Source organism: Phyllostomus hastatus, unplaced genomic scaffold (assembly GCF_019186645.2).
Source record: "Phyllostomus hastatus isolate PE091 unplaced genomic scaffold, TTU_PhHast_1.1 phas_scaffold_317, whole genome shotgun sequence".
In the NCBI taxonomy this organism is placed as follows: Eukaryota; Metazoa; Chordata; class Mammalia; order Chiroptera; family Phyllostomidae; genus Phyllostomus; species Phyllostomus hastatus.
In genome coordinates, this window is record NW_025334023.1 from 26,962,787 (window position 1) to 26,974,865 (window position 12,079).

Sequence of the window (12,079 nt, forward strand, 5' to 3'; positions counted from 1 at the left end):
TGTATCATGCAAGCCATGAAGCATACGGAGCCTAAGTCAAACAAGTTTTTCAAATCCTTACAAAGTCTGCCTTCAGTGGTGGCTACCTCTGTAGAGGTGGATTTAAACCCAAAACGAGGAAATGGCAAACAGCATTAATACTAGCAGTAAGCCCTACTGCCAATAAAGGAAAACCAAGAGATGCTCATTGATGAATTATGCTTTTAAATCACCCAGACAATATAAATATTATGATGGAATTAGCATAAGTTGTTACAGTAGACTCATCTCATTGGGAAGAAAGATTAAGATACACCGAGAGGTAGCTCAGTGGCTTAGAGCTGTGAATTTAAAAGTGAATTTAGTGGCACCCCTGGATGGTGTGGCTCAATGGACTGAGTGTCAACCTGTAAACCGAGAGGTCACTGGTTGATTCTTGGTCAGGGCACATGCCTGGGTTTCAGGCCAGGTCCCAGCTAGGGGTGTGTGTGTGTGAGAAGCAACCAATTGATATATTTCTCACACATTGATGCTTCTCTCCCTCTCATTCTCCTTTCCTTCCATTCTCTCTAAAAAAAGATAAATAAAATCTTTGAAAAATGTGAATTTGGACACAACTTCCTTTTTTTTTTTTTAAGAAAGAGGGGGAGGGAGGGAGAGAGGGTGAAAAACATCAATGCGTGGCTGCCTCTCACACGCTCCCTACTGGGGACCTGACCTAGCCCTGCAACCCAGACATGAGCCCTGGCTGGGAAATGAACCAGCAACCCTTTGGTTTGCAGAATGGTGATCAATCCACTGAGCCACACCAGCCAAGGCAGAGTCACAACTTTGACCTAAAAAAATGGATGTAGTTATATATATATCACTGACAGAATTCAGATTTCATACATTAAAAACTTCATAAAAATAAAAAATAAACACAAATAAGCCAAAGTGGCTAGAGGCCAAGGCCTGGCAAGGAGGTCTGTGACACCAGATAAGGCTGGGAAGGGATGGCAGACAGACTGAGCAGGACTCTGGAGACCCCGATAAGGGCTTATTTTTATCTGAAGAAAAGTGGGGAGTCCTGAAGGGTTTCCAGTAAGACTGTCGGAGGCATGATGGGATTAACATTTTGAGAGGACTTCTCTGGCCTCTAAGTAGAGAAAGGCAGGGGTTAAGCAGTCAGGAAGCCGCTTTGCAGAGGGGCCTGGACGAAGATGATGGGAGCCTGGACCTCAGAGTGCAGATGGTCGGGACTGCGGGGGTGAAGTCTGTCCAACCGAGGGGCCGAAGCAAGGGCATCGACCATCCCAAACAGGCCACTCAGCCTGACCAAGTCATCTGATGTTGTGGGTACCACAGTCCAGATACAACAGAGATAGTCAAGAATGAGAAAAGACTTTTTATGCTTCATAAACTCGGCTTTCCTTCCCCCATGTGCCTGTGTCCTGAGATTATGGTGGATGCCCAACCTTTCAGAAACATAGTGGCCGTTTCCTCACATGGCCCCTGTTTAATCCTGTGTCTTGGTCAATTGAATCAACAAACTGATGCGATAATGGCTCAACTTCTTCCCTATGTTATAAATATGAAGATAATTTTCTGAAACCAACACTGCCAACTTCCAAACACACAGCGAAGGCTCATTTACCACACTGGGTGGAAGCTAGATAAGCCAGGACATGAGGGCAAATGTAGGAACCTGTACAGGGTAAGGTCTTCAGCTTGCTATCGGTCATAAGGGAAAAGGGAATTTCTGCCCTTTCGAGGAGGTCAGGCGTTCTGCACTAGAGCAAAGGTCCTCTTCTCGTCCCAGAGCAGGGCTTACTGCATGACTGGGTTAAGTTTAAGGATGTGCTGGGTTCAGCTGGCTTCACTTCCCTGGGGAGACAGGCTGGGTGCATATCAGGGGCTCCTGAGTTGATGAGGGTGAAGAATGAATGGGTGGATCCTCTACTTCTGCACCAGAGATGGATCCCTGGAGGGGAAGGGGTTCGCCTGCACCCCTTCCCCTCAGGCAACGGGCACCTAGTCAGGATCTGGGCTCACCCGAGATTCAGGCACTGTGCCCAACCCACCTCCAGCAGCCACAGCTCAATGTCCCCACAGATACAAGACCCCTTCCTTATCCCTGCCACATTCAGTGTGACCCAGGGGACAGCACTTACTGCTTGGCAGAGTTTTGGGGTGATCCATTCTCCTCCACCCCATTCTGGTGCATTATGGAGGATGTCTGTTAGCATAATGACCACAGGAAGTGCTCGCCACGGATAAGAACAGAGCAAAACTGCAAAAGTGGGCAACAGCACTCTCAGCCCAGTGTAGCACGAAGGCACCTGAGGCTGTGAGTGTCGGACATGCACTGGCATGAAGCTATGGGGCTGCAAACATGCTCTGCTCTATAAAGTCCTAGTAAATGAATGTGTGACCTTTCAAAAGAGAAACTTCTTTCAGGAGAGTTAAATGGGGAGTTCTCCCAATATATTAATGGTTTGTTAACACTGGCAGTTGCACGTGTTCTCCAGTGTCAGACAGCTCAAGTTCAAACCCCCGTTCCACCACTTCCCAGCTCCAGGAACATGGAATAATTTAACCTTCCCATGCCTCGGTTTCCTCTTCTGTCTAAGGAGGATAATAATAGCACCTATTTCCTATGGTTGCTGTGAGGATTAAAAGTACCTATGGAAAAAAATGCCTGGAAGAGTGCCTGGTGTATGCTAAGTGCCCAGTGAGCTCTACACCTCTACTCCCAGAAAACCTGAAGGCATCTCACACACACTCAGCACGTCTCACACCAGCTTCTCCTCAGTGTCCTCACCTTGGTCATGGCAGTGCCATTCTTCCGGTTGTTCTGGCCAAAGTCCTTGGAGTCATCTGTGACTCCTCCCTCTCTCTCACCCCAAAGACTCTTGGCTCTTTCTTCAAAATATATCCAGAACTAGACTGTCACTACCCCATCCAAGCCACCACTATCTCTTGTCAGATTACTGAAGTCTCCTATCTGGTCTCTCTGCTTCTGTCCTGGAACCCCATAGTCTGTTCTCACTGTGGCAGCCAAAATGACGCAATGAAAATGTAAGTCAGCTCTCCGGTGACAATCTCCCCCAACAACACGCCTCTTGCCAAGGATCGCCCCGTGCAGAGCCCCGGCTCCCACTTCATGGCTGTGAAATGCCCAGGGTGCTGTAAAATCACCACTGTCACTGGCCAAGCAGCGGCGGTTTTTCTGGGGGCTGGCTGCTCCAGAGGCCTCTGTCAGCATGGAGGAGAAACAAGGCTTCCGGAGGATGCTTCTTCAGAAGGAAGCAGCACTAAATGCACCCTGAATCCAGATAAGTGGGAAACCATCCCAATAAACACATTTTGGATACAAAAAATATATGTCAGATCATATCAAAACTCTCTGCTCCAAGCTGGTCTCATGGCTTCCTGACTCAGGCGGAGTAAAAGCCCAATTTCCTACAAATAGTCCAGAGGGCCTTAAATGACCTGTCACTTCCTGCCCCACCTGTCTGACCTCATCTCCTGCTACTCTCCTCATTTATCTTTCTCTAGCCACACTGGCCTATTCTTCAAACACAGGGGAACTCACGCTTCAGGGCCTTTGCACTTATTCTTCCCTGGGCGGAGCAATCTTCTCTCAGATACCTGCATGACTGGCTTCGTCACTTCCTTCAGGTCTGTACACAGAGGCACCTCCTCAGTCATGTCTTCCCTGGAAACCCTTCTAAAACTTAACCTCTTCCCTGATAACTTATATCCTTCTACCTTGCATTATTTTTCTCCTCAGTACTTTTTACTATTTAATATGCTATGTCTTTTATTTATTTTATCATCTGTGTCTTCTATTAGATATTAAGCTCCATGAGAGTAGGTATTTTTGTTTGTTTGACTCACTGCTCTATCCCCAGAACCTAGGACAGTGCCTGGTGCATAGCAGGTGCTGGAATAAATATCGGAGAACCCAGGGCTTTGTTAAAGCATTAAGTATTCTGGCCGACTGAAGGGTTAGCCAAAACTTGAGACACTACTCTTTAAAATGAAGGTGGGAGTCAATGGGAACATGTAATTTAATTTATATTTTTAAATACTATTTCAGCCATCTGTTTGCTTTGCAAATAAAATGTACCCTTACTGGCAGTTTTCATTGAAAATGTGAAATGCCCTCAGCTACACCCTTCTGACTAAGCCACACTTCCGTCAAGTGTGGACCGGTCAGTAAAAGGAGGACCAGAATGCTAAGTGCTGCTTCTAATTTTGGTTCACCCTATGAGTCGGTTTCTTCTTTATTTCTCCTTCCTTTCAGTGGCCACATAGATTGATCAGCAGGCAGTGAATTGTTGCTGCCACAGATGTCAGGTTCTATGGGAAGAAAGGGTATGTGACCAATCGGAAGACATGATATGCAACGTGAAGGGAAAACATTCTTGCACTGACAGTAATTCTAGAAGCAAGACCACTGGAAGTGAGCACTACTGGCAAGTGGGAGGATTTATTTTATCAAATTTTCACTTGATGAGCTGACAGCATAAAAGGAAGAGAAATTTGAAACCCAAAGAATAAAATCTTTATTTCTCAAGGAAAGCACCATTCAATTACCACAAGTGAATAACTGAGCTAATGACAATCCGAAGGCAGAATTTTCAGAATAGTGTGTTAGAAGCAAAGCTGTAAATCATCCAAAGAACTGAACTGATTCAGCAAAATAAAAATGAAGTAACACATCTAGTTAGTCGATTCGGGATCTGGACAGAACACACTGATGTGATTGGAAGACAGAACGATGGACGGGAAGAGGGCTGAGAGCTTTGGAGGTGGGCAGCGACAAGCTTCCACCCAGCTTTGCCACCTGACAGTTGTGTGGTCTTGGTAAGTTACGTGATCGCTCTGAACCTTGGTTCCCTAAACTGTAAAACATGGATCATAATGTCTAGAGTTATATGAATCAGCTAATTTGTGAACATCTTTGCACACAATAGGGGACCAATAAACAATAGTTCCTTTTCTGGACTGTCCACATGTAAGTCTAAACTGGAAGAATGGTGTACAGATCTGTCACCACTGAACTGTTTCAGGACAAGATGTCCCTAAAACGTTCTGCCAATATAGGGCAAGTACCTTAACTTGCTCTTGAGAATGACCACAAATCAAATGGAAACACAGAATTCAGAGATAAATAAAAAGCCAGAAAAGGAAAAAAATGCAATGGAGAATAGCCAACACGACTCTGACTCCTGTCTTTGCGTTTTGCATTCCAGTAAAGAAGAAAGTAAGTGACTGATGTTGGAACCATCCCCTTGAGTCAGGCGCTTCCCAGCCCTACCCAGGACCAGTGTAATAAATTGGAATGTAATTGCTTGCTGTTTGTTTTGTGACAGCATAGCTCCTGGTTGATCAGGACAGGGAGGGTAAAGGTGTTTCTGGCATCTGTTTTGTTTTTGTTTTCTCAGTTACCTAAATCCACCCATTTGATCTTCCATTCATTCAACCTCCCACCACGCACTCTCTGAGCACCTGTTGTGTGAACAAGGGCCATATGCCTTGTATTTGAGAAGATACACAGACTGACATTTCATGTTTTAGGAGAGATTTATGGAATTGTAGGAGTCACCTATGTATTCCAACATTCCGTGTGTGTGTGCATTTGTGTGTATCTAACACTTATTACAGTAAGATCTTAATAAAGTGTTCACATGAATATTTGCTGAGACCTCACCATACTCCAGGTACTATGCTACATGCTTATATGTGTTATGTTTATTTGTCACTACCACCTTATGAAAATAACAGTTGTTATACCTTTAATGAACAAATTATAAAAACAGAAGGGGAAGAATTTAAGGTCACATAGACTATAAAGGTCAGAGAAGGGACCTGAACTAGAGTCTCTTAAGTAGGAAGAGTCAGAATTGTCCTATTTGCTGCATCCTTTATGCAGAAATTGAAGCATATGATGTCTTAGTTATATTTGTTCTCTGATCCGATGAGAAGAGGACTGATAATAGAGTAAATTAGATAGATTGGACAGTGTGTTTAACAGTCTCAGGGTGTGTAAGCAAGAAGCCACTGGTGGAAATTAAAGATCAAGAAATTAAGGCCCTAAGTTGTAACAACTGTTTGCATGCATTTACTAAGATTCGAAACAGGACCTCACTGGGTGCTTTAGGAAAATGCTTCTGTGGCTAGCCAGAATCTCACCTTCACTGCAGAGCCACTGATGCCTGAGCAATGTTTATGCAGCCAAATATGTGCTCTAACTTGTATTGGGTTGGCCAAAAAGTCTGTTTAGTTTTTTTTTTTTCATAAAATAAAAGACAGATTTTTCATTTCATCAATAACTTTACTGATTTGGATATTTTGAGTATGTCAGCTATCTCCCACATGGTATAACGTTGATTGTTCTCAGTGAATGTCTCCTTTGGATCACTATCAACATCAATGGGTCTACCTGACCATGGAACATAGCCCAGTGAGAAACCTCCATCACAAAACTTCACAAACCACAACTGACACGTTCGATCAGTCACAGCACCTTCTCCACACGCTGCACAAATCTGTGTGCGTTTCAGTTGTGTTTTAACCTTTCTTGAAATAATAAAACATAGTATGCCAAAAATGTTGCATATTTTCTTCCATCTTCAACACTAAAGTAACCACACAAAAATTCACCGATTTGGTAAGTTTTTTAAAAAATGCATGCTGGGCCCTGGCTGGTGTGGCTCAGTAGACTGAGTCCTGGCCTGTGAACCAAAGGGTCGCTGGTTCAATTGCCAGTCAAGGCACATGCCTGGGCTGCGGCCAGGTCCCCAGTAGTGGGCGCGCGAGAGGCAACCACTCATTGATGTTTCTCTCTCTCTTTATTCCTTCCTTCCCCTCTCTCTAAAAAGAAATAAACAAAATCTAAAAAAAAATGCACGCTGACATGACAACTGTCACAATACAATCTAACAAAATTGTTTTGAATGAAGTTAAAGACAACTAAGTGCCACTACAGCCATCTTACAGAAAAAGAGAACCAAATGAACTTTTTGGCCAACCCTAATACAACTGTTGAGAAAGAGAAATGGAGTAGAAATTAAGATTCTTATATAAAAGATGAGAATTGAATTCCTACCACTGTTAATGTAGTGGATCTCCTGTGAGATCAGAGAATCTCCATGGAGCATGGAGCAAAAAGTCATGAGTTCAGATTCAAGCTGTGTGACCTTGGGCCCATCAATTATTCTCTCTGAGCCAGTTTCCTCATCTCTACAATAAACAGAATGGTATGTACCTCACAGGATTTCTGTAAGATTAAATAAGTATATGCTGAATATAAAACCAGATCTTCCCGGTATTCATGTTTATAAAGTGATAGGGTCTTATATGTTGGTTTCCAGCATGAATGGACAAAGTACTTTGGAAAGGCATCACTGGCACCTCATCCACAAATCCTTCCATTAAATGGAAAGGAGTTCAGAAACTAAATGGTTTGAGGCTCCCTATACTAAACCAGAACCCAGTTCTCAGGTATCTGGAGTCTTGACTGGAAACCTCCACACCACTGCCATCGTGCTAGTGGGAACGAATTCTTCATCTCTCATCTCTCTCTCTTTGCCTTCTCCCCATTCTTAATTTAAAAGTGACCACATTCCACATAGAACTTAAGACAGTCCTGTTTTCCCTGCTTCTTTTATTTATTTTTAATTGATTTTAAAGACAGAGGTGGGGGGTGGGGAGACATTTGTTTGTCATTCCACTGATTTATGCATTTATTGTTGATTCTTGCATGTGCCCTGACCAGGGACTGACCCACAACCTTGGTCAATCATGACAACACTCTAACCCCTGTAGCTACCTGGCCAGGCCTCTCTGCTTCCTTTTAAAGTTCTCACTCTGTTCCTCAGAAGACCCCATTTAAATCCCTCCAACACTAGCAGTCATGGGGTCCCGTGCCTGATGCTACAGAGCTGTTACAAAGAGCAGAGATCCAGATTATCTGGGGGCGGACTTAGAGGAAGACCAGCTCTGCCCATGAAATATGTCTGTAGCAGTGGCTGCTGGCCAGCTGTCGGCCCAGCTTCCACAGCAGAGAGCTCCCCACCAAGAAAACTCAAGCCGAACATCTCACCCACTGCCTGATTGGACCTAATATCCAATTATGTTATTCAATACTTATTGAGTGCTTTTTATAGCCTAGGCACTTGGAATATAAGCATGAATATGATGCAGTCCTCAGGGGTTCACGTCAAAGAGATAGACACATAAGCAGGTAATTATAAAACAATGTGGTAAGTGCAAAAATAGAGAAATTACAGGATCACTGAGAAGCAAACCTAACTCAGGTGGGCAGTTCTTTCTGGAAGAGGTGACACGTGGGCAGTTTTACAGGATGGCTCAGGGGAGGAAGAAGTGAGGAGGGGATGGGTGCAGTGTGGAAAGGGTGTTTGGGGCAACAGCAATCAGCATGAGAAAAGAAACAAATGTTACAAACAGCATGGTTTATGAGAGGCACTCAAGGCTTCAGAGAATGCCAGAACCTAACCTGTGAGAATGGGACTGGAGACAGGGCACGGGGGCCCTGTATGCTGTGTTCTACAAGATGAACTTTGTCCTTAGGTGTGGGGCAGCCAACTCTTTAAAGGTTTTAAGCACAAGAATGATGCAGTTTCTATATTCTTCCATTTAGTTTTTTTTCCCCTAAGGGGAAACTGCAGGACAGCCAAGAAAGCTACTGAGCTGGGCTTTGGGAGCCCCAGGGCCAGTGCAGCCCTGCCTGACTCATGGCCAAAAGCAAGCCCAATTCTCCTTCGATCTCTGGCCTCTTCCTCCTGTCTGCTCAGCCTCTCTGTAATGCTGACCTCATTGGAAGGTGATGTGGGTACAAGGTGACTCAGTATTACAAATGGCTTTGAAGCAGGCAGAAGGCCACACTGAGCCCTGGGCATCTTTCCACAGAGGGGACCTTGGCAATGAGGCAGGCCTGGTGAGCAGGCCACAGGGCGGTCAGGTTGACTGCAACACACTCAGGAGCCTGCCTGCATCTCATCTTGCAGCTTCTCCTCCCTCCCTCCTAATAGCCTCTGGGCCCTGGCTGGCTTCACCTGACATTGTAGTAGAAGGGAGGGGGTAGGAGGACACAAGCCCACCTTGTAAAGGGAGCACCAGTCACTGCGGCCACTGGGACCTCCCCAGCTAAGAACTCTGGCTCCTGTGCTTTTCCAAACCACTGCATGTCTTACCTCTAGAGCTGCCATTTGAAACTATCCCCCACCCCCAACCTCTTTTATTTCCTTAGTCCTATTCCTCACTACCTGCCCCCACGCCCAGAAGCCCAGGTGTAGGTGAGGTTCTGTCCACTTCCTCTCTGCTGAATCCTGCTCCTCTGTGACTTGTCCAATAGCTCACTCCCTAAGCCTCCCCTGATTACTCCTTCACACCTGACCCCTCCCTTCCATCATTCCCCTTCATTCTGAACACCTGAGTAGATTAAAATCTACTCACTTTACAGTTTGGCTGCTGTAACCACTTCCCACACTAATCACTAATCCCTGAATCTCATTTCTCACTTATGATGCTCCCTCCCCATGCAATGTCTTCCTCCTCCCCCTCTGACCTCTGCTTCATCCTTCAAGGCACAGCACAAATGTCATCCTGACCCTGAGGCTTTCCCCTATCACCTCCAAGACAGATTAACTCTAATAGGAATTTGTTTACCTTTATTAAATTATGGGGTTTTGCTTATATCATAATAACCTAGTACGTGGGTGCCAGGCACCTCTCAGAGGACATTGTATATAGTAACTCATTTAATCTACAGAACCACCCTGTTATTATCTTCAAGTTTACAGCTAGTCAATGGAAGAACTAACCTACGTCACCTCTCCCCCCAGCATGCTTCACCTGCAGACCAGGAAGCCTTTGAGTTCAGGAGCTACAATCTATTCTGCTGGTACTATAAGTGCCTGGCATACAGCTGGTGATTACTAAATGCGTTCTGAATTTAACTGAAATTTATTCAGCACACATTCCTGTGTTTTCCTCACATGTATGTTCTGCCTTCCACAGGCATGCATGAGATCCTCAAGGAGAAAAAACCAGAGCATCTCTTTTCTTCACAGGCCCACAATGCCGAGGCATAATGAGCTGGGGGAAACATAGAGAAGTCTGGGGGTGCAGCTGGGGGCAAGCTAATTTTAGATAATATATGTCTCAGGTGTGCACAATTCTGACATCAGCAGGTGAGGAAGATGGAATGGAGGTGGAGAAGATAAGAAGACTGAGGTACAGGTTGCCTGAGACCTGGCGAAACTCTCAGAGGTAGAAATATCTGAATGAAATTATGGAGATTACACCCCAGGGTTCTGAACGAAGCCCCTGGAAGCAGGTCTCCTGTTCACCCTTGTGGTCCTGTACAGCTGCCGCCGTCATGAATGGACGGGCTGAGTGGGTGTCAGCTCCTCGGGCAGCCAGGGTGGCTTTGGCAGCTGGCGCAGGTGCAGAGGCAGGTGGGAGGCTGGCGAGAGGCAGAGAACTGGCCAAAGGGGAGGCTGGCTGAGCTGAGGTGGGGCAGCGTGGGTTAAGTCAGGTTTGGTCACCCTCACCAGACATGACAGAACACCCCGAGAGTGACATGATTTCCAAGTGGTCGGATAATACAGATATAAAGAGTCAAGAAAAACTGGTTTGTCCTTTGCATTAATTGAAGGCAGTCAATGTTTCCATGTTATTTATAACTATCCCATTGCATTTCCTAAAATCTATATTTCATTGTCCTAACTCAACACAATTTCAGATAGAATTTACTTGATGTTGTGCGCATAGGGAAGGGTTTTCAGGCTCAGAGAGCCTCTGCAGAAAGGGACGCTTTTTCCTAATAGAAAGGGCAGTGAGCTTCTATCCAAAAGCCCTGGCCTAGCTTACCAACTGGGTGGTCTTCCTTTCCCCAAGTCTCTTCTTCCCCTGAGCCTTGATCTCCCTCTATTACAAAATGGTCATGAAAATGCCCATCCACTCCCTAAAAATTGTGGCAATGACCTGCGCCAAGGCCTGTGAGCTGATCTGAAAGATCTCAGGGGTCTTGGTCTCACGCTCCTCACTATTCAGGAAACGAATGAGATACTACAGATGTCTGCACCGAAATGTGGACAGAATCACCTCTCGCTGGGAAACCCCCGCCCGCTGCAGCTTAAGCGAAGGTTCTAAGATCGCCAAGCTCCTACAGTGGCATCGGCGCGAGCAAGATAGGCTGTGTAACTACCAGGGCGCGGTGGAATGGATACGAAACTGGGGTTTCCTGACCACGGCACACGGGGGCGTGGGGGCTGCTTTTCCCCCTTTCTGACGGTGTCTGTAAGGCTCCCCCGGAGGCCAGCCAAGCTCCGGGCTTGGAGAAACACCTCGCTTACCTGCGGCTCCACCAACCAGCGCTGCTCCGCGCCGGTGGGCAGGGGGCGCGGGGCGCGGAACGCCGAGTACACGGGGATGCGGTCCCGGGTGCTGTACAGGGTAGCGAAGTGCTCAGTGCCCTCGGAGCGCTGACAGATCTTCACGTGGCCCTCGGTCGCCAGCCCCGCTGGCGGAGTCTCGGCGTAGAAGAACTGGTCACATTCGCCAAAGCCGGGGTCCTCTAGGTTCACGAGCCGGCCTTCCAGCGGCGCGCTCAGGGCTAGGAGGCTGCCGAGGGCGAGCCAGCGCGCGGGGCCCATGTCGACCTCTGCGAGCGCCGGGCGGCCGCGGCGCGGGCTCTGCTGGCCGGGCGGGGAGCGCGAGACCGCCAGCCGGGCTGGAGGGGAAGTCGGAACCCGGGCGCGGCGGGGCGAACGCGCCGCTGGGCTGCTGGGCGGCAGGGCGGCCCCGGCGGCGGGGGCGTGTCCGCGTCCCAAGGCCGCGCCTCCCTCGCACCCTCCCTTCCCGAAGATGGTGGCTGCGGAGGCTGGCGGCCGAGGCTCGGGGATGCAGACTGTGTCCCCGAGGCTGCACTCGGGCACAGAGACGAAGGGCACCTGCAGCCGCTCTCCCTCGTCTTCACAGTCTGCGGGAACGCGCGCTCCGAGGAGTGGAAGATCTGAGCGGGTCAGTCTAATCGGAGGGGCTGGGAAAAGATGGTCCCCTGGGCGGGGCACCAGGAAGCCTC

General features: G+C 47.2%; 1 protein-coding gene across 1 annotated transcript in view; it reads right to left on the reverse strand.

Moving 5' to 3' along the window:
* Positions 1-11,782, reverse strand: part of ENDOD1 (endonuclease domain containing 1) — a 35,190-nt gene extending 23,408 nt beyond the window's left edge. Inside the window, exon 1 of the mRNA XM_045818142.1 lies at positions 11,352-11,782. Coding sequence (XP_045674098.1) covers positions 11,352-11,651 — 300 coding nt within the window. The 5' untranslated portion in view covers positions 11,652-11,782. The remainder of the gene's footprint in view (positions 1-11,351) is intronic.
* Positions 11,783-12,079: the final 297 nt, after the last annotated feature.